Here is a 23,399-nt window from a genome sequence, read left to right as displayed (position 1 = left end):
AATCATATTCCAGTCCATAATTCTCATAAATTTCCATGAAATATCATTATCCAGTCCATAATTCTCATCAATTTCCATGAAATATCATTATCCAGTCCATAATTCTCATAAATTTCCATGAAAAATCATATTCCAGTCCATAATTCTCCTCAATTTTCATGAAATATCATTATCCAGTCCATAATTCTCTTAAATTTCCATGAAATATCATTATTCAGTCCTTAATTCTCATAAATTTCCATGAAAAATCATATTCCAGTCCATAATTCTCATCAATTTCCATGAAATATCATGTTCCAGTCCATAATTCTCATCAATTTCCATGAAATATCATATTCCAGTCCATAATTCTCATAAATTTCCATGAAATATCATTATTCAGTCCATAATTCTCATAAATTTCCGTGAAATATCATGTTCCAGTCCATAATTCTCTTAAATTTCCATGAAATATCATATTCCAGTCCTTAATTCTCATAAATTTCCATGAAATATCATGTTCCAGTCCATAATTCTCTTAAATTTCCATGAAATATCATTATCCAGTCCATAATTCTCATAAATTTCCATGAAATATCATGTTCCAGTCCATAATTCTCATAAATTTTCATGAAATATCATGTTCCAGTCCATAATTCTCATAAATTTCCATGAAATATCATGTTCCAGTCCATAATTCTCATAAATTTCCATGAAATATCATGTTCCAGTCCATAATTCTCTTAAATTTCCATGAAATATCATTATCCAGTCCATAATTCTCTTAAATTTCCATGAAATATCATTATCCAGTCCATAATTCTCATAAATTTCCATGAAAAATCATATTCCAGTCCATAATTCTCATAAATTTCCATGAAATATCATTATCCAGTCCATAATTCTCATCAATTTCCATGAAATATCATTATCCAGTCCATAATTCTCATAAATTTCCATGAAAAATCATATTCCAGTCCATAATTCTCATCAATTTCCATGAAATATCATGTTCCAGTCCATAATTCTCATAAATTTCCATGAAATATCATTATTCAGTCCATAATTCTCATAAATTTCCGTGAAATATCATGTTCCAGTCCATAATTCTCCTCAATTTTCATGAAATATCATTATCCAGTCCATAATTCTCTTAAATTTCCATGAAATATCATTATTCAGTCCTTAATTCTCATAAATTTCCATGAAAAATCATATTCCAGTCCATAATTCTCATCAATTTCCATGAAATATCATGTTCCAGTCCATAATTCTCATCAATTTCCATGAAATATCATTATCCAGTCCATAATTCTCATAAATTTCCATGAAAAATCATATTCCAGTCCATAATTCTCATAAATTTCCATGAAATATCATTATCCAGTCCATAATTCTCATCAATTTCCATGAAATATCATTATCCAGTCCATAATTCTCATAAATTTCCATGAAAAATCATATTCCAGTCCATAATTCTCCTCAATTTTCATGAAATATCATTATCCAGTCCATAATTCTCTTAAATTTCCATGAAATATCATTATTCAGTCCTTAATTCTCATAAATTTCCATGAAAAATCATATTCCAGTCCATAATTCTCATAAATTTCCATGAAATATCATATTCCAGTCCATAATTCTCATAAATTTCCATGAAATATCATTATTCAGTCCATAATTCTCATAAATTTCCGTGAAATATCATGTTCCAGTCCATAATTCTCTTAAATTTCCATGAAATATCATATTCCAGTCCTTAATTCTCATAAATTTCCATGAAATATCATGTTCCAGTCCATAATTCTCTTAAATTTCCATGAAATATCATTATCCAGTCCATAATTCTCATAAATTTCCATGAAATATCATGTTCCAGTCCATAATTCTCATAAATTTTCATGAAATATCATGTTCCAGTCCATAATTCTCATAAATTTCCATGAAATATCATGTTCCAGTCCATAATTCTCATAAATTTCCATGAAATATCATGTTCCAGTCCATAATTCTCTTAAATTTCCATGAAATATCATTATCCAGTCCATAATTCTCTTAAATTTCCATGAAATATCATTATCCAGTCCATAATTCTCATAAATTTCCATGAAAAATCATATTCCAGTCCATAATTCTCATAAATTTCCATGAAATATCATTATCCAGTCCATAATTCTCATCAATTTCCATGAAATATCATTATCCAGTCCATAATTCTCATAAATTTCCATGAAAAATCATATTCCAGTCCATAATTCTCATCAATTTCCATGAAATATCATGTTCCAGTCCATAATTCTCATAAATTTCCATGAAATATCATTATTCAGTCCATAATTCTCATAAATTTCCGTGAAATATCATGTTCCAGTCCATAATTCTCTTAAATTTCCATGAAATATCATATTCCAGTCCTTAATTCTCATAAATTTCCATGAAATATCATGTTCCAGTCCATAATTCTCATCAATTTTCATGAAAAATCATATTCCAGTCCATAATTCTCATCAATTTCCATGAAATATCATGTTCCAGTCCATAATTCTCATAAATTTCCATGAAATATCATTATCCAGTCCATAATTCTCATCAATTTCCATGAAATATCATGTTCCAGTCCATAATTCTCTTAAATTTCCATGAAATATCATTATCCAGTCCATAATTCTCTTAAATTTCCATGAAATATCATTATCCAGTCCATAATTCTCATAAATTTCCATGAAATATCATTATCCAGTCCATAATTCTCATAAATTTCCATGAAATATCATTATCCAGTCCATAAGTCTCTTAAATTTCCATGAAATATCATGTTCCAGTCCATAATTCTCATCAATTTCCATGAAATATCATTATTCAGTCCATAATTCTCATAAATTTCCGTGAAATATCATTATCCAGTCCATAATTCTCATAAATTTCCATGAAATATCATTATCCAGTCCATAAGTCTCTTAAATTTCCATGAAATATCATGTTCCAGTCCATAATTCTCCTCAATTTTCATGAAATATCATTATCCAGTCCATAATTCTCTTAAATTTCCATGAAATATCATTATCCAGTCCATAAGTCTCTTAAATTTCCATGAAATATCATGTTCCAGTCCATAATTCTCATAAATTTCCATGAAATATCATTATTCAGTCCATAATTCTCATAAATTTCCATGAAATATCATTATCCAGTCCATAAGTCTCTTAAATTTCCATGAAATATCATTATCCAGTCCATAAGTCTCTTAAATTTCCATGAAATATCATTATCCAGTCCATAATTCTCATAAATTTCCATGAAATATCATTATCCAGTCCATAATTCTCATAAATTTCCATGAAATATCATTATCCAGTCCATAAGTCTCTTAAATTTCCATGAAATATCATGTTCCAGTCCATAATTCTCCTCAATTTTCATGAAATATCATTATCCAGTCCATAATTCTCTTAAATTTCCATGAAATATCATTATCCAGTCCATAAGTCTCTTAAATTTCCATGAAATATCATGTTCCAGTCCATAATTCTCATAAATTTCCATGAAATATCATTATTCAGTCCATAATTCTCATAAATTTCCATGAAATATCATTATCCAGTCCATAAGTCTCTTAAATTTCCATGAAATATCATTATCCAGTCCATAAGTCTCTTAAATTTCCATGAAATATCATTATCCAGTCCATAATTCTCATAAATTTCCATGAAATATCATTATCCAGTCCATAATTCTCATCAATTTCCATGAAATATCATGTTCCAGTCCATAATTCTCTTAAATTTCCATGAAATATCATTATCCAGTCCATAATTCTCTTAAATTTCCATGAAATATCATTATCCAGTCCATAATTCTCATAAATTTCCATGAAATATCATTATCCAGTCCATAATTCTCATAAATTTCCATGAAATATCATTATCCAGTCCATAAGTCTCTTAAATTTCCATGAAATATCATGTTCCAGTCCATAATTCTCATCAATTTCCATGAAATATCATTATTCAGTCCATAATTCTCATAAATTTCCGTGAAATATCATTATCCAGTCCATAATTCTCATAAATTTCCATGAAATATCATTATCCAGTCCATAAGTCTCTTAAATTTCCATGAAATATCATGTTCCAGTCCATAATTCTCCTCAATTTTCATGAAATATCATTATCCAGTCCATAATTCTCTTAAATTTCCATGAAATATCATTATCCAGTCCATAAGTCTCTTAAATTTCCATGAAATATCATGTTCCAGTCCATAATTCTCATAAATTTTCATGAAATATCATTATCCAGTCCATAATTCTCTTAAATTTCCATGAAATATCATTATCCAGTCCATAAGTCTCTTAAATTTCCATGAAATATCATTATCCAGTCCATAAGTCTCTTAAATTTCCATGAAATATCATTATCCAGTCCATAATTCTCATAAATTTCCATGAAATATCATTATCCAGTCCATAATTCTCATAAATTTCCATGAAATATCATTATCCAGTCCATAAGTCTCTTAAATTTCCATGAAATATCATGTTCCAGTCCATAATTCTCATCAATTTCCATGAAATATCATTATTCAGTCCATAATTCTCATAAATTTCCGTGAAATATCATTATCCAGTCCATAATTCTCATAAATTTCCATGAAATATCATTATCCAGTCCATAAGTCTCTTAAATTTCCATGAAATATCATGTTCCAGTCCATAATTCTCCTCAATTTTCATGAAATATCATTATCCAGTCCATAATTCTCTTAAATTTCCATGAAATATCATTATTCAGTCCTTAATTCTCATAAATTTCCATGAAAAATCATATTCCAGTCCATAATTCTCATAAATTTCCATGAAATATCATATTCCAGTCCATAATTCTCATAAATTTCCATGAAATATCATTATTCAGTCCATAATTCTCATAAATTTCCGTGAAATATCATGTTCCAGTCCATAATTCTCTTAAATTTCCATGAAATATCATATTCCAGTCCTTAATTCTCATAAATTTCCATGAAATATCATGTTCCAGTCCATAATTCTCTTAAATTTCCATGAAATATCATTATCCAGTCCATAATTCTCATAAATTTCCATGAAATATCATGTTCCAGTCCATAATTCTCATAAATTTTCATGAAATATCATGTTCCAGTCCATAATTCTCATAAATTTCCATGAAATATCATGTTCCAGTCCATAATTCTCATAAATTTCCATGAAATATCATGTTCCAGTCCATAATTCTCTTAAATTTCCATGAAATATCATTATCCAGTCCATAATTCTCTTAAATTTCCATGAAATATCATTATCCAGTCCATAATTCTCATAAATTTCCATGAAAAATCATATTCCAGTCCATAATTCTCATAAATTTCCATGAAATATCATTATCCAGTCCATAATTCTCATCAATTTCCATGAAATATCATTATCCAGTCCATAATTCTCATAAATTTCCATGAAAAATCATATTCCAGTCCATAATTCTCATCAATTTCCATGAAATATCATGTTCCAGTCCATAATTCTCATAAATTTCCATGAAATATCATTATTCAGTCCATAATTCTCATAAATTTCCGTGAAATATCATGTTCCAGTCCATAATTCTCTTAAATTTCCATGAAATATCATATTCCAGTCCTTAATTCTCATAAATTTCCATGAAATATCATGTTCCAGTCCATAATTCTCATCAATTTTCATGAAAAATCATATTCCAGTCCATAATTCTCATCAATTTCCATGAAATATCATGTTCCAGTCCATAATTCTCATAAATTTCCATGAAATATCATTATCCAGTCCATAATTCTCATCAATTTCCATGAAATATCATGTTCCAGTCCATAATTCTCTTAAATTTCCATGAAATATCATTATCCAGTCCATAATTCTCTTAAATTTCCATGAAATATCATTATCCAGTCCATAATTCTCATAAATTTCCATGAAATATCATTATCCAGTCCATAATTCTCATAAATTTCCATGAAATATCATTATCCAGTCCATAAGTCTCTTAAATTTCCATGAAATATCATGTTCCAGTCCATAATTCTCATCAATTTCCATGAAATATCATTATCCAGTCCATAATTCTCATAAATTTCCATGAAATATCATGTTCCAGTCCATAATTCTCTTAAATTTCCATGAAATATCATTATCCAGTCCTTAATTCTCATAAATTTCCATGAAATATCATGTTCCAGTCCATAATTCCCATCACTGAAGCAAATTTCAGTTTTCAGGTAACAATTTTATGTATATTTTATGCACGCGTTTTTTATCGCCCCGCGACCAGCGACAAAAAACGCGGCGTTTTCTAAAAGCACGTTCTTAAATGTGCGCTTTTAGAGCGCTCGCCGCGTTCTAAAATTCTGTCGCGTGGAATTACAAAACGCGTCGCGACAAGCGTTTCAAAAGTACATCGATTTCAATTGGTGCTTTTATGCAGCGCGTCTATTATCGTTTGTCGTTGTCATTTTGAACATTCAGTTTGCAGAGTTCTGTTGATGTATTAAGAAATACCATGGAAAATCTGAACGTTGAATTTTTTATTGACGCAATAAAAGAAAAAATCATAACTTCCTCATAGGATCAATAATTTAGCCAATATTTCGTGCAAATGACGGCCAAAACATAAATTTTAAAATTTTTGGAAAAAAATGGCAAATTTTAAACAGCCGTATCTCGGGAACTATTAGACCTACAGAGCTGCGGTTGGTCTTAAACGATAGCGATTCTCATCTACTTTAAAAAAGTGTATAATATCTTTTGCTGTAGGATGCACAGTTTGGGAGTTATAAGCCAAAAACTGAAACAAGTCCGAAAAAATCGTGGTTTTTCGGCCACCCCCATTCGAGAACAGGCTAGATTTATTCGAAAACTTGGATTTAACTTTCCTATACACCCCCAAACAATCCCCCAAAATTTCATTAACTTTCTAATTTTGTCCAGGAGACCACAATATTTTCGACACGACCGCTGGACTATGATGACATGAAAATAATGTTTAACAATCCGTAACTTTCACGGGGACAACCTGTACAATCTAAAGATAGCAATTTTTGTTTTTTCTTTTTTTTAACTCGATAAAATTTATGGTTTAGAAGATATTTAGATTTTTAGATCGTTGTACTTGCCGAGTAAACGGTTTGTCATAAAGAAACATTCCGAAGAAAATTATCACAAATTGTAATTAAATGATGAATTTAATGATATTATCTAATTTATATAGCGAGAGTTCTTGCTCATATCTCAATTAGGAGCAGAGTATTTTTGTCCTTTGAACTACTAAATCAACCTTTTTAAATTATCGTTTTATTTATGAAAATTTGTTGTCTCCGATGATATTTTTTCCAAAAATAAAAACAAAATAAATTTAATCTAATTATATTTATCGTGTTATTAGTAAATTTATTATTTATAAATTGAAATATTTTTCATATGGTATTAAAAAGACTGGTCACGATAAAATAAAAGATTCGGAATTGTCAAAACGAACTCAGAACTTCTTATTTTTTGTTATAACTATTCGATAATGAAATAAACAAATTTTAAATTAAATCTATGGAAAGTGCTGATGCAATCGAATCATTATTTTATCTCGTTAACTTGCTACAACCGAATTTTAAATCATAAAACGTAAATAGACGAGTAAAACGTACTTGCCTGTAAGGGCGGTTGGTTTAAACGGGCTACCAGACGTGTACTGATCCCTTTTTGTACACCATTCGTTCTTTATTCATCTTCTTCTTTGATAACTTGTTCAATACAGCTTTTCCAAAGGTCTTGGTGGTCTGCTGCTAGATTTTTCTTTACGAGTTCTTCTTCTTAGCGTGCCGTATCGAATTCCCTTGAAACCTAATCAACTGGAAGATACTAAGTGTCCCAAATAAGCTATTTTTCTGCATTTAATGTTATCCACCAACCACAACCAGTTTTTAATCAATTCAAAACAGGAATTTGTAGTATTGTCAACCTCACTACATCGTTACTATCAAAACCATGTTTCATCTAAGTTAATGGTGTCTATTAGAACTTCGATAGTCTTTTAATTGACGCAAATATCGTAATTTATGAATTGAATAAATCTCACTAGGCCGCGCCACTGCTTATCGCAGGGATATTTCAAAAAAAATCGTGTACATACGCCTTCCGACAGTTTCGGCCAATGGAAATGCATTTATTAATACGATTCGATGTTTTCCTTGGTAAATAGTGGAGATGATGAGTCCACGTGGACTGACTGTGAATTCTATACGGGGAGTAAACATTATTTTTTATTCATATTTATGAAATATTGATTAATGGTTCAGCTTCACAGTTGTTCATTTTTTTAGCAGTTATTAATAAAGTATTAGGCCCGAAATCAATTCAAAACAGGAATTTGTAGTATTGTCAACCTTACTACATCGTGACTATCAAAACCATGTTTCATCTAAGTTAATGGTGTCTATTAGAACTTCGATAGTCTTTTAATTGACGCAAATATCGTAATTTATGAATTGAATAAATCTCACTAGGCCGCGCCACTGCTTATCGCAGGGATATTTCAAAAAAAATCGTGTACATACGCCTTCCGACAGTTTCGGCCAATGGAAATGCATTTATTAATACGATTCGATGTTTTCCTTGGTAAATAGTGGAGATGATAAGTCCACGTGGACTGACTGTGTATTCTATACGGGAGTAGACATTATTTTTTATTCATATTTATGAAATATTGATTAATGGTTCAGCTTCACAGTTGTTCATTTTTTTAGCAGTTATTAATAAAGTATTAGGCACGAAATCAATTCAAAACAGGAATTTGTAGTATTGTCAACCTTACTACACCGTGACTATCAAAACCATGTTTCATCTAAGTAAATTATGTGTTTATTAAAACTTCGATAGTGTTTTAATTGACGCAAATATCGTAATTTATGAATTGAATAAATCTCACTATGCCGCGCCACTGCTTATCGCAGGGATATTTCAAAAAAAATCGTGTACATACGCCTTCCGACAGTTTCGGCCAATGGAAATGCATTTATATTTACGATTCGATGTTTTCCTTGGTAAATAGTGGAGATGATGAGTCCACGTGGACTGACTGTGAAATCTATACGGGGAGTAAACATTATTTTTTATTCATATTTATGAAATATTGATTAATGGTTCAGCTTCACAGTTGTTCATTTTTTTAGCAGTTATTAATAAAGTATTAGGCACGAAATCAATTCAAAACAGGAATTTGTAGTATTGTCAACCTTACTACACCGTGACTATCAAAACCATGTTTCATCTAAGTTAATGGTGTCTATTAGAACTTCGATAGTCTTTTAATTGACGCAAATATCGTAATTTATGAATTGAATAAATCTCACTAGGCCGCGCCACTGCTTATCGCAGGGATATTTCAAAAAAAATCGTGTACATACGCCTTCCGACAGTTTCGGCCAATGGAAATGCATTTATTAATACGATTCGATGTTTTCCTTGGTAAATAGTGGAGATGATGAGTCCACGTGGACTGACTGTGTATTCTATACGGGAGTAGACATTATTTTTTATTCATATTTATGAAATATTGATTAATGGTTCAGCTTCACAGTTGTTCATTTTTTTAGCAGTTATTAATAAAGTATTAGGCCCGAAATCAATTCAAAACAGGAATTTGTAGTATTGTCAACCTTACTACATCGTGACTATCAAAACCATGTTTCATCTAAGTTAATGGTGTCTATTAGAACTTCGATAGTCTTTTAATTGACGCAAATATCGTAATTTATGAATTGAATAAATCTCACTAGGCCGCGCCACTGCTTATCGCAGGGATATTTCAAAAAAATCGTGTACATACGTCTTCCGACAGTTTCGGCCAATGGAAATGCATTTATTAATACGATTCGATGTTTTCCTTGGTAAATAGTGGAGATGATAAGTCCACGTGGACTGACTGTGTATTCTATACGGGAGTAGACATTATTTTTTATTCATATTTATGAAATATTGATTAATGGTTCAGCTTCACAGTTGTTCATTTTTTTAGCAGTTATTAATAAAGTATTAGGCACGAAATCAATTCAAAACAGGAATTTGTAGTATTGTCAACCTTACTACACCGTGACTATCAAAACCATGTTTCATCTAAGTAAATTATGTGTTTATTAGAACTTCGATAGTCTTTTAATTGACGCAAATATCGTAATTTATGAATTGAATAAATCTCACTAGGCCGCGCCACTGCTTATCGCAGGGATATTTCAAAAAAAATCGTGTACATACGCCTTCCGACAACTTCGGTCAATGGAAATGCATTTATATTTACGATTCGATGTTTTCGTTGGTAAATAGTGGAGATGATGAGTCCACGTGGACTGACTGTGAATTATTTTTTATTCATATTTATGAAATATTGATTAATGGTTAATTTAACACTAAAATTGGGAAAATATTCGGTACGAGCTGGCAACAGCGCAAAGCGAGACATAAAAACAAAATTGTTAAAGTCTGACAATAGATATTGATAAGAAAGACAAATTTTTCTAATGGATTTTATTGTTTTATTGTGATTGAAATAGTTTTTTGCATATTTATTAATCAATTACTGAGTCACTACGCATTATTAGCGATAAAAAAGGAATTTCCTTGTTTATTGAACCAATTCATTCAATTCCAAATTATTCTGTTTATCAGTTTAACTTCGGCCAGTGAAATATCGAGTTCGGCGACGTCGGAAAAAGTTATAATATTGCTGCCAAATATACAAATAGATTTAGGACAAAAAAAAATATATATTCGTGATAAATCGTTTCGAAATGTGCGTGAATAAATTCGAAAAATCGTGTGCAGAAATAGCTGTTCGTTTTTTGATAAGATAACGATTTTATTTTTATTACAATCAATTTATTAATAATTAGATACTCTGTCATCGGTGAATTTTTTCCTCAAGTGTGGACGTGCCCGATCAAATCCAGTATTTGTCAATATCTACAGTGTGTGTTGCGTGAATTTATAAGAATGGCTGTAAGTGCTTTAGCTGCGGGAATCGGCGCCGGTTTGGCTTATCTAAGTTGTGTCTTGTGTTGTAAAGGTATGGAACATTGTAGACATCAAAAAATGACAGGTAATTCTTCTTTTACTATGATCGCTTTAGTTAACATATGTCTTAAATCTAAGAGTGTGTCGTATCTACGGTTATTGCGATTCTAATCGAGATAATCGAGCAATTGTAACTCGATTTAATTTCAATAAGTACAACCCGAGGCGACGAGGATAAAGCAAAACCGAGGATGGTTACGCTAACACCTGGTATGACCTAGAGATGGCGGTAGGTGCTTGGAAAATATGTTTAAAGTTTTAACATCTACCTAAATGTCACTGAATCAACCTAACCTACAAGTTTGATATTCGTCAATTCTTACTCAACATCCAATGTTTCGAATTCGATTTGTTTTGATATATGACAATAGTCCGGTGAAATTAGACCAAAAAATAAGAGTGAAGCTAAATAAATTCCCGTCAAGCTAAAAATCGGTAAAATTGTTTAAAATATAATCAAAAGTGAAATTTGAAAGTTTCCCATCAATTCCATTTGAGAAAAAAAATGTTATTCAAGGTCAAAAACGAAAAAAATAGTTTTTCGCGATTTTCAGCGAAACGGTAAGTTTTATCGAAAAAATACTTAAGACGAAAATTGTAGATCATAAAATTATCTACAAGAAATGTATTAATACTTTTTTTCCTATGAGCTACCGTTTCTGAGATATAAGGTTTTAAAAGCTGTAATCATAATATTATGTACACGAGTTTATTGCAATCATGTTTAATTTGAAATTATATAATTATATAAATAATAGAAATTGGCATCGTAAAAGCGATTAAAATTAAAAAAAAAGTTGTGAAATTACACTGTCTGATACGCGTTTCGATAACCAAGTTATCGTCTTCAGAGTCAGAAGGTAAACAGTTTATCTATGGGTCATTTTATTGATGAAGAAATATATTTAGACTTTTTAAGAAACGAATTGCCACTTCTTTTGAAAATCATACCCTTAATCATTCGTCGTGGCAGGTTTTTACAACATGATGGTTGCCAAGTACATTATTCCATATATGTTTGGGATGTTTTTCGTGATTTGCAGCAAAACGGTAAGTTTTATCAAAAAAATACCTCAGACAAAAATTGTAGATCATGAAATTATCTACAAAAAACGTATGAATACTTTTTTTGTACGAGTCACCGTTTTTGAGATATAATGTTGTAAAAGCTGTAATCATCATAATATTATGTACACGTTTCCAGGTAGTGTATTTAACGTGGTTTCCCCAGAAGGCTTATTGCGATTATGTCTCATTAGAAATTATTACAAAATAATGGAAATTAGCATCGTAAAAGCGATTCAAATAAAAAAAAAAGTTGTGAAATTACACTGTCTGATACGCGTTTCGATAACCAAATTATCATCTTCAGAGTCTGAAGGTAAAAAAAGTCGGTAAAATTGTTTAAAATATAATTAAAAGTGAAATTTGAAAGTTTTCCATCATTCACATTTGAGAAAAAAAAAGTTATTCAAGGTCAAAGACGAAAAAAGAGTTTTTCGCGATTTTCAGCGAAACGGTAAGTTTTATCAAAAAAATACTTGAGACGAAAATTGTAGATCATAAAATTATCTACAAAAAACGTATTAATACTTTTTTTTCTACGAGTTATCGTTTCCGAGATATAACGAATCGAAAAATTGTAATCCACAAAAAAATGCAACTCCAACTGAAAAAACTATTTTCTTCTTAAAAGCAGGAAGAACTCAACATAAATCTATTTATCAAAAAGTTTATCTACTTTTGGAAAGTGATAAAATCTGCATTTTACAGGATAGGTAAAAAAACAATTTTGAAAATGTTTGAAAAACAAGATTTAGTTCAAAGTGCAAAGTTTTTAAAAACAATAATTCAACTGGACAAAAAGTTATTTACCAACAGTATTCGCTTTCTTCTTTTTATATAGGGAGCTCCAAAAAAAACTACCTGCTTATATAAGTAATAGATATATACATGTTTAGTTAAAAATACTAAAAGTAAAAAAATATAATTTCAATTGGCTTGTTTTTCTCCAACCTCAGTTGCTGCTCATCAACATCTTTTTCGGGCATATTAACAAGTTCAAGTGTGGCTTGGTTATCAGCTAGACCCTACAGATTGGGGCTGGAGCTGGTCAACAAAACGTTAGAGCCCGTTCAAACTTTAATTTCACTGCTGAACACAATTTTTTACAACTGCGTAAGGGATGTAGGGCTAAATGTGGTTGCAAAAAGTTTTGTACACCTTGTCAAGGCTCTAATATTGAATCACTAACAGTGGAGGATCCGTTTGATTCCAACGAGGCTACAATTTGAAAATTACAACTCGTGTACATAATATTATGATTACAGCATTTACAACCTTATATCTCAGAAACGGTAGCTCATAGGAAAAAAAGTATTGATACGTTTTTTGTAGATAATTTTAGGATCTACAATTTTCGTCTGAAGTATTTTTTTGATAAAACTTACCGTTTCGCTGAAAATCACGAAAAACATCCCAAACATATATGGAATAATGTACTTGGCAACCATCATGTTGTAAAAACCTGCCACGACGTATGATTAAGGGTATAATTTTCAATAGAAGTGGCAATTCGTTTCTTAAACAGTCTAAATATATTTCTTCATCAACTGTCTCATTAATAAAATGACCCATAGATAAACTGTTTACCTTCTGACTCTGAAGACGATAACTTGGTTATCGAAACGCGTATCAGACAGTGTAATTTCACAACTTTTTTTTAATTTAAATCGCTTTTATGATGCTAATTTCCTTTATTTTGTAATAATTTTAAATTAAACATGATTGCAATAAACTCGTGTACATAATATTATGATTACAGCTTTTACAACCTTATATCTCAGAAACGGTAGCTCATAGGAAAAAAAGTATTGATACGTTTTTTGTAGATAATTTTATGATCTACAATTTTCGTCTGAAGTATTTTTTCGATAAAACTTACCGTTTCGCTGAAAATCGCCAAAAACTCTTTTTTTTTCGTCTTTGACCTTGAATAACATTTTTTTTCCCAAATGGGAATGGTGGGAAACTTTCAAATTTCACTTTTAATTATATTTTAAGCAATTTTACCGATTTTTTTTACCTTCAGACTCTGAAGACGATAACTTGGTTATCGAAACGCGTATCAGTGTAATTTCACAACTTTATTTCAATTTAAATCGCTTTTACGATGCTAATTTCCATTATTTTGTAATAATTTCAAAATAAACATGATCGATATAAGCCCGTGGAATAGGCCTTCTAGAAAAACCACGTTAAATACACCACCTGGAAACGTGGACATAATATTATGATGATTACAGCTTTTACAACATTATATCTCAAAAACGGTGACTCGTACAAAAAAAAGTATTGATACGTTTTTTGTAGATAATTTCATGATCTACAATTTTTGTCTGAGGTATTTTTTGATAAAACTCGTCGTTTTGCTGTAAATCACGAAAAACATCCCAAACATATATGGAATAATGTACTTGGCAACCATCATGTTGTAAAAACCTGCCACGACGAATGATTAAGGGTATAATTTTCAATAGAAGTGGCAATTCGTTCCTTAAAAAGTCTAAATATATTTCTTCATCAACTGTCTCATTAATAAAATGACCCATAGATAAACTGTTTACCTTCCGACTCTGAAGACGATAACTTGGTTATCGAAACGCGTATCAGACGGTGTAATTTCACAACTTTTTTTTTAATTTAAATCGCTTTTACGATGCCAATTTCTATTATTTATATAATTATATAATTTCAAATTAAACATGATTGCAATAAACTCGTGTACATAATATTATGATTACAGCTTTTACAACCTTATATCTCAGAAACGGTAGCTCATAGGAAAAAAAGTATTGATACGTTTTTTGTAGATAATTTTAGGATCTACAATTTTCGTCTAAAGTATTTTTTCGATAAAACTTACCGTTTCGCTGAAAATCACGAAAAACATCCCAAACATATATGGAATAATGTACTTGGCAACCATCATGTTGTAAAAACCTGCTACGACGTATGATTAAGGGTATAATTTTCAATAGAAGTGGCAATTCGTTTCTTAAACAGTCTAAATATATTTCTTCATCAACTGTCTCATTAATAAAATGACCCATAGATAAACTGTTTACCTTCTGACTCTGAAGACGATAACTTGGTTATCGAAACGCGTATCAGACAGTGTAATTTCACAACTTTTTTTTAATTTAAATCGCTTTTATGATGCTAATTTCCTTTATTTTGTAATAATTTTAAATTAAACATGATTGCAATAAACTCGTGTACATAATATTATGATTACAGCTTTTACAACCTTATATCTCGAAAACGATGACTCGTAGAAAAAAAGTATTGATACGTTTTTTGTAGATAATTTTATGATCTACAATTTTCGTCTGAAGTATTTTTTTGATAAAACTTACCGTTTCGCTGAAAATCGCGAAAAACTCTTTTTTCGTCTTTGACCTTGAATAACTTTTTTTTTTCAAATTGGATTGATGGAAAACTTTCAAATTTCACTTTTAATTATATTTTAAACAATTTTACCGATTTTTTTTACCTTCAGACTCTGAAGACGATAACTTGGTTATCGAAACGCGTATCAGTGTAATTTCACAACTTTATTTCAATTTAAATCGCTTTTACGATGCTAATTTCCATTATTTTGTAATAATTTCAAAATAAACATGATCGATATAAGCCCGTGGAATAGGCCTTCTGGAAAAACCACGTTAAATACACCACCTGGAAACGTGGACATAATATTATGATGATTACAGCTTTTACAACATTATATCTCAAAAACGGTGACTCGTACAAAAAAAAGTATTGATACGTTTTTTGTAGATAATTTCATGATCTACAATTTTTGTCTGAGGTATTTTTTGATAAAACTCGTCGTTTTGCTGTAAATCACGAAAAACATCCCAAACATATATGGAATAATGTACTTGGCAACCATCATGTTGTAAAAACCTGCCACGACGTATGATTAAGGTTATGATTTTCAATAGAAGTGGCAATTCGTTTCTTAAACAGTCTAAATATATTTCTTCATCAACTGTCTCATTAATAAAATGACCCATAGATAAACTGTTTACCTTCAATCACTGAAGACGTTAACTAGGTTATCGAAACGCGTATCAGACAGTGTAATTGTGATTGTTGGTGTAGTATTGATGTAAACAGTGTATTCAGTTTAACTGATGCTTCTACTTAATTCCTACGTAATAATTTCAAAAGTATCAGCTGACGATATATCAGTAAATCAATAAAATTTTCATTTGATAGGAAATCTGTATAAATATAAATGTTCGAGGTGACACTTGACGTTCTGTATTCATTTACATATCGAAAGTTGCGTTTTGAATGTTCCATGTAGTGAAAGTGACAGTTCCGTACTGCAAAACACTTTCGGGACGCTCTGGAGTAGACAACTTTAATGTTGACAGTTGACAGTTTCACTTCGATGATTTTGCATAACCTTAAAGCTTATATAGATGACTCAATAACAAACAAGATTGACAAAATACTTTTCTGATGCATTCTACTAATTATCTCTTAAGAGTAACTTTCCGTTGCTGGCTCCCGGACTATAACAACTTCCTTATAACAACAAATGATGCTGTATTAATCTGAGGTAATACAGATATTGGACTACCGCCAAATAAATATGAAATGCACTGTTCTGTTGAAACTAGAGCACCTGAAGGACAAGGACAAGGACACGTGTAACACTCAGTTAAATAAAATGATTTATTTTTATACCTAAGAGGTAACGATAAGGTTCATAAACGTCGCATTCGACGCATAGCGTTCGCCAACAAGTTTATTCTGTTTTCTGTCAATTTATTAGTTCATGACAAGTTTATTTTCAACTTATAAAGCGATTTCGGTTGTTGTTTTAAACATAACAAGTGCTATATTGTACAGTGGTACTTTGTTTAGTTTCCTTTTAAAAAATACGAGATTTTTTAATGGTGAAACATTTATTTCCGGATATACCGGAAGTGGCCATTATGTCAGGAAGGTTGACAGATATCGAACCGTGGATAACTTTGTTCGATTGATCTATCTTTGTCTCTCTCTATCTCTGTGAAAAAAGTACCCAAATGCATTAGTTTCGCGAAAAAATCAATAGATAAAAAGAAAATTTAGTGATTTTTGTTAGGTTAGGTTAGGTTTTCAGATAAAAATGATGCATTTGTATATTTTTTTCACAGAAACTCTTCCGCGCATGCGTCTATCAACATGTCTTTTCACATTGTTATAATTTGTCGAAAAAAAGAGGTATTGGGAACCGAATATACCCTGTATATTAGCATCGGTTATAGGACTTGCAAAAAAATTGAAAAAATTCGTAAGTTTCATCGTTTTCAAGTTATTCGTGATTGAAATTTCCATTTTGACGTGAATCAGTATGTTTCATAAAAAAAACATGTTCATTTTAAATTTAGATATTCAAAGTTACGTAAACTCCCAACAAGCTGAAAATCAGTTAAATTGTTTAAAATAAAATTGAACATAGTATTTGAATGCTCCCTATCATTTAAGTGTATGGAAAAAAATTTGTTCAAGGTCAAAGGTCAAAAAACTGAGTTTTTCGCAGTTTTCAGTAAAACGGTAAGTTTTATCATAAAATTACCTTAGATAAAAATTGTAGATCATAAAATTATCTACAAAAAATGTATTAATAGTTTTTTTCCTACAAGCCACTGTTTCTGAGATATAACGATTTAAAAAGTTGTGAAAGTTATAATGAATCGTTATATCTTATATCTCAGAAACGGTAGCTCATAGAAAAAAAAGTATTAATACGTTTTTTGTAGATAATTTTATGATCTACAATTTTCGTCTAAGGTATTTTCATGATAAAACTCACCGTTTTGCTGATAATCGCGATAAACTCATTTTTTTGAACTTTGACCTTGAATAAAATTTTTTCCATGCATGGAAATGATGGGAAACTTTCAAATTTCACTTTTAATTATATTTTAAACAATTTTACTGATTTTCATCTCGATGAGAATTTATGTAGCTGCATTCTTATTTTTTGATCTAATTTGACCGGACTATTTGGTCATCGGAAATATTGAAAGTCAGTTGTTGTGGTGAAAAGCTTGTGCGCATGAATTTAGCCTATTGGAGAATCAAAATAAAATAAATATTCATTATTGAAAATTTTTATCAATCAGAAGAATTCGTGATAGTGAAAAATGTTAAATAAAATTAATCAGTTATTGAATGACATAAGCTTACCTATTTTTAGTTTCTTATGTAGCCGGCGTGTTTCGAAAGAGGTTATAGTGTACCCGCATGGTTAACAATCATTATATTTGATCGATATTTATCAAAATATATATGCTTGTTGTTTATATGAATTATTTATATGAATAATAAATAATTTTTTCCCTTATACAATTAATTTTTAATAGATTTATCTTCCATTATTTCTAGAAATATTACACGGATATTTAATAACGGAAAAAAGAATATGTCATATGTCATTTTCTCGGACGCCTCTGGTGGCACAGATACCAAGTTCGATAATGGCAACATATACATTTCTTTTAGTAGCTTTTCCAGATTATATTTACAAAATTATTTTGTATTACGTGAATAGTTTAGATTTTGAATACCAATATTTAATTAACGACTCTATTCATTTAAAATTTTTTAACAATGTATACTTCACTCTATTTGAGAGAGGTCATTCAAATACGACGGACGGAAGACTGAACTGAACGATCATATGATATCTCGCCCGACAGGAGCGTCATTCTGGTCAAATTTTAAATAATAATTTACCGTCTACAAGCGGACAGTTGTTAAGCTAACCCTCCATAATTTCTTTAGTAAAATTTCGCCCTCTTTCGATTAACTTGCTCAATTTTATTACAAGAGTATTTTCTCCCATTTAATTTGCGTTTTTGTTTACGAAAATGACTATTTTTCCCCAATTTAGGCACTTATTGAAGAGTTTCATAATTCAATCATAAATTGACTGGACTATAATAATAAATCATACTGTTTAGTAGACGTTTTCAAAAATGAGACAAAAAAATATAGAAATTTTTGTTGATCTGTCGTCATGTGAGATAAATTATGATTTAGAAACACCTCCGCCTCCATGGACGAAAATACCGTCTATCCCCACCTCTCCTTTGTTTTACAACTTCAGCCTTGCTTTTAATTTGTCAATTTGTAAAACGCAAATTATTTCAACGTACTATTATCATTTAATCCGACATTAACTAGACAAAGATAAGAAACGTATATTATTATGTATGAAGCGAAAAACACGAAACATTATAAAAAGACATTTTTTTTATTCATCGAATCAAAAGTTCTACAGAAATGTAACCAACATGTTGTCTACCGTTATTTGGGTGGTGCTCATCTTCGTTAGCTTCTTTTTGTTCAATGTTTACATACAGTACAAATTGAGAAAGAAAGGTCTAATCTGTAAGTCGATAAAAAATATTTTTCTTTATCGTTAATTAAAATAAATATGTTCGTAGATCGTATAATCTAACCTAAATTAGATATAAAATATAATCGGAACTATCGTTGGTAAAAAAATGTAACCCTCCCATCTCTAGGAAGTTACACAATGAACTTGTTATATCTGATTCCCATAGAGGGCGTTACACGGTTCATACCAAGAAGCGAACTTCTAAGGTTACATTTATTAATCAAAGTTTTGATTAATTTTTTTTGGTTTCGGATATTATTATCATCAGAATAATGATTTACAACGTTTACAAAGTTTCAAATTAATAAAATATAATATTAATAATGTTAAAACAGTTTACGATTTGTTTAACTCACTAATATTGCTGTCGATTGAGTCGAGGTTTTTATTTTATCATTCTGAACTTATAATATTTGAATTATATTTAGAAATTTCACGAAAACAAAATATTAGTAATTTGTAGTTTATTTGTAATATGTACATTACCGTGCTTTATCTCTATTATTTTCAGCTTTATACTGAATTTAATAAAAATTTAAGTAAACAATAACATTCTTATCATTGTATTTTGAATTGTAAATAGTTCAAACAATGGATTAACCTATACGAAATGTTTATTATAAATCAATGTAACAAAAAATATTTTCAAAATAACGTTAATCGTAGGTTAACTGTTATCTTTCATCTCTAATAGTTATTATATTCATTCTATGAATCACTCCTGAAAAGTATGCAACTCTTTATACGTTTACTAATTCCACATGAAAATATTATGTACTATACTTTACCGTTTATACAGGGTGTCCCGTCACGGGATTAAGAATAGAAACCAATCAGAAGCTTATAAGAAAATTCAAAATATAACGTTTGATGGCGGTTTATCTCTATACCAAGGGTCTCAAAGTAGGGTCAAAAATTTCAAAAAAAAATAAATTTCTATGCAACCTCTCAACTTAAATATACCAAAAATGTTTCACTGTAAAAAACTTTAAGGAATTTAAGTAATAGTAAGTAGAAGAAGATAAAATTTCACAGAAGTTTTTTTATAAATAACATTGTAGAAAAACATGTCTTTAGTTATTCGACTTTTTTTTTTAAATGACAAACTTTTATGAAAAATGACAAGAGTAAAAAAAGTTTTAGAATTAAATAATTCACGATATAAAAATTAAATTTTTCAAATCAACTGACCGATAAAAAACTTTTTTTTTTCGAAATTCAGGGCCCTATATCTGTTATGCGTCCGTTCTTACGCGGGACACCCTGTATAATTGGATTGTTTATAGTTAATAAGAACGTTTTTCTCTTGTTACAGCTCACCAACAGGAAGATATTTACAATATAAGTAGTCAAGTACAGAATCAAGAGCAATGGCCGACACATAATGCCCATTTATCTTTAGACCACATCACGTTAATGAATCAAATGAACAAATCTGCGTATGATGACGGTAAATACGATCACCTCAATTCACTAATCATCATTAAGTTTCGATTATACGAAAGTTGTTTTACGTTTAATAATAATAATTGTTCATTTATTTTTTAGCACCCCCCTCATACGATGAAGTTATGAAAGCAGGTCTACAAAATAACGGTGGTACCTCTACATCAGAATTACCACCTCCTCCTCCACCGTCTCACGCTGTAATTGTTGTACCGCCAACAACAACAACAACAACAACGTCGCAGTAATTCCAAACAATTCTGTAGATAATAAAAATGCTCAAAAAATAGAGTAGCTCAAAAAATTATTTTAATTAATATCCTAAATATCGTCTATAATGCTCTAATTCATTACAAAAGAACGTTTCACACAATCAGATTAACCGTTTAGTGTATAACCAGCTTTAGCAATCAGTAATTCGACCGGATTAATTAAGACGGTAACAAATTCCAATAATTATTATTCTAATTAATTATATACTGTGATTTAGATGATAAGATATTAAATATGAATGTGTAGATATTTCTAAAAATCAAATTTTGAGTAGAACATACTCGAAACCATCTTCCGGAAAATATATTCACAATATATAATCTATAATCACACTTACATCACGAAAAAAAGTTTGTTCTGTTAGGGGCAGTCTTTCAAAGTCAAACATTGTTTCATTAATTTATTATAGTCACGTTGTATTTTGTTTTTATTTACATTTACAATATCTGAAATGAATTACTGTGATCCGTGTATTATAACATTGAATTCAAAACGTATTTTTTTTAGTGTAAATAGGTAGGCTGTACATGTAGTAAGTTTATTAATAAAATCTCATTTTATACAGATTTAATCAGACTGACCAGTTAGATTTTATTGTGTACATGCAAACCACTGCATATACCTGGAAAGTATTTATAATTATAATAAATCTTTTAGATATCAAGTATTTTATTTCTACAATTCCTATTAAAGCAACTGGATTTTTTCTTACCCTGTATATAACAAAAATTCACCATATCAATTTCAAAACCCACCTTTATATAACTATTTTTGAATTAATTTATAAATACAACTTTCTACAATATGTAAATAGATTTGCATAACTCGTAGGGGAATTTCTCGACGATACCCAAAGTTGATAGAAGATAGGTTGACCTGTATATTGAAAGCAGTATTTCATTTCTACAATTCCTATTAAAGCAACTGGATTTTTTTACCCTGTATATATGAAAAATTCACCATATTCAATTTCAAAACCCACCTTTTTATAGGTATTTACGAATTAATTTATAAATACCACTTTTAAATGGCAATTTCATTTCTACAATATGTAAATAGATTTGCATAACTCGTAGGGGAATTTCTCGACGATACCCAAGGTTGATAGAAGATAGGTTGACCTGTATATTGAAAGCAGTATTTCATTTCTACAATTCCTATTAAAGCAAATGGATTTTTTTACCCTGTATATATGAAAAATTCACCATATTCAATTTCAAAACCCACCTTTTTATAGGTATTTACGAATTAATTTATAAATACCACTTTTAAATGGCAATTTCATTTCTACAATATGTAAATAGATTTGCATAACTCGTAGGAGAATTTCTCGACGATACCCAAGGTTGATAGAAGATTGGTTGTTCAGTAACTTATCCGATGAATATGTGACGTCAGCAGACATATGATTAATTTCTCTAAGATATCCAATACAGGGTGACTATAATGGAAAAAACATATTTATAACAGACACATAATAGATCTTATTGGAATGACGTCATAGCCAACCGCCAAATCGTCTTGTGAGACCGTTATTTACATGAACATTGGTTTTATTTTCGAGATTTTTAGCCTCATATATTCATCCCAATAAAATTGGAATAATCCCTATTTTTGTCCACCACAACAGTGTGGCCGACGTCTCAAATCACATTACTCGAAATGACCTATTCCACTGATCTATTTTAACTGTTCATTCATCGAATTCTTTTGAGCGAGTGACGTAACGATTTCCCATTTTGGTATGTAGAACGAGCGACCTAGTGTTTACGAACCTTGGTCAATACCAATCAAAATATTCAGTATTACTGGTTGCCTAATTTCAAAAATATTGTTTCACAATTTTTTTTGATAAGATGTTCTAAAAGATTAACGATATATTATTGCAGAATCGTTAAACGATATAGATAAAATTTTGAAATGTAAATTTTGATTACTTATTATTAAAAAAGTTAATAGTAAAATGAGGTTGAGCAATGACCTTTTATTGACATTGCTTATCAAAACGTTAATTTACACAAAGGTATTTGTGACAAAAGTAACAGGTAGTAAGTACTTGTAACAATGATTAAATTTATATTAAATGAAAAAAAAATAGTGAACAACTGAATTTTTACGACCGGAAGT

The 23,399-nt window shown here is 30.0% G+C and overlaps 1 protein-coding gene across 7 annotated transcripts in view; it reads left to right on the top strand.

Annotated features, from left to right (window-relative positions):
- The window catches only part of LOC130448195 (uncharacterized), a 45,631-nt gene extending 23,692 nt beyond the window's left edge, over nt 1–21,939 (top strand). For 4 of the 7 annotated variants that reach the window (XM_056785455.1, XM_056785452.1, XM_056785450.1 and 1 more), the window contains exons 2-3: nt 20,869–21,003; nt 21,102–21,936. In XM_056785455.1, the coding sequence (XP_056641433.1) occupies nt 20,869–21,003; nt 21,102–21,247 (281 nt within the window). In that variant the 3' untranslated portion in view covers nt 21,248–21,936. Of the gene's footprint in view, nt 1–10,477; nt 11,109–19,349; nt 19,544–20,868; nt 21,004–21,101 lie in introns of those variants that run through there. The other 3 variants (XM_056785456.1, XM_056785451.1, XM_056785453.1) reach the window with 3 other exon arrangements.
- Nucleotides 21,940–23,399: the final 1,460 nt, after the last annotated feature.

The sequence above is a fragment of the Diorhabda sublineata genome, chromosome 8 (assembly GCF_026230105.1).
Source record: "Diorhabda sublineata isolate icDioSubl1.1 chromosome 8, icDioSubl1.1, whole genome shotgun sequence".
Classification (NCBI taxonomy): domain Eukaryota; kingdom Metazoa; phylum Arthropoda; class Insecta; order Coleoptera; family Chrysomelidae; genus Diorhabda; species Diorhabda sublineata.
This window is presented reverse-complemented; position numbering and strand designations above follow the sequence as displayed.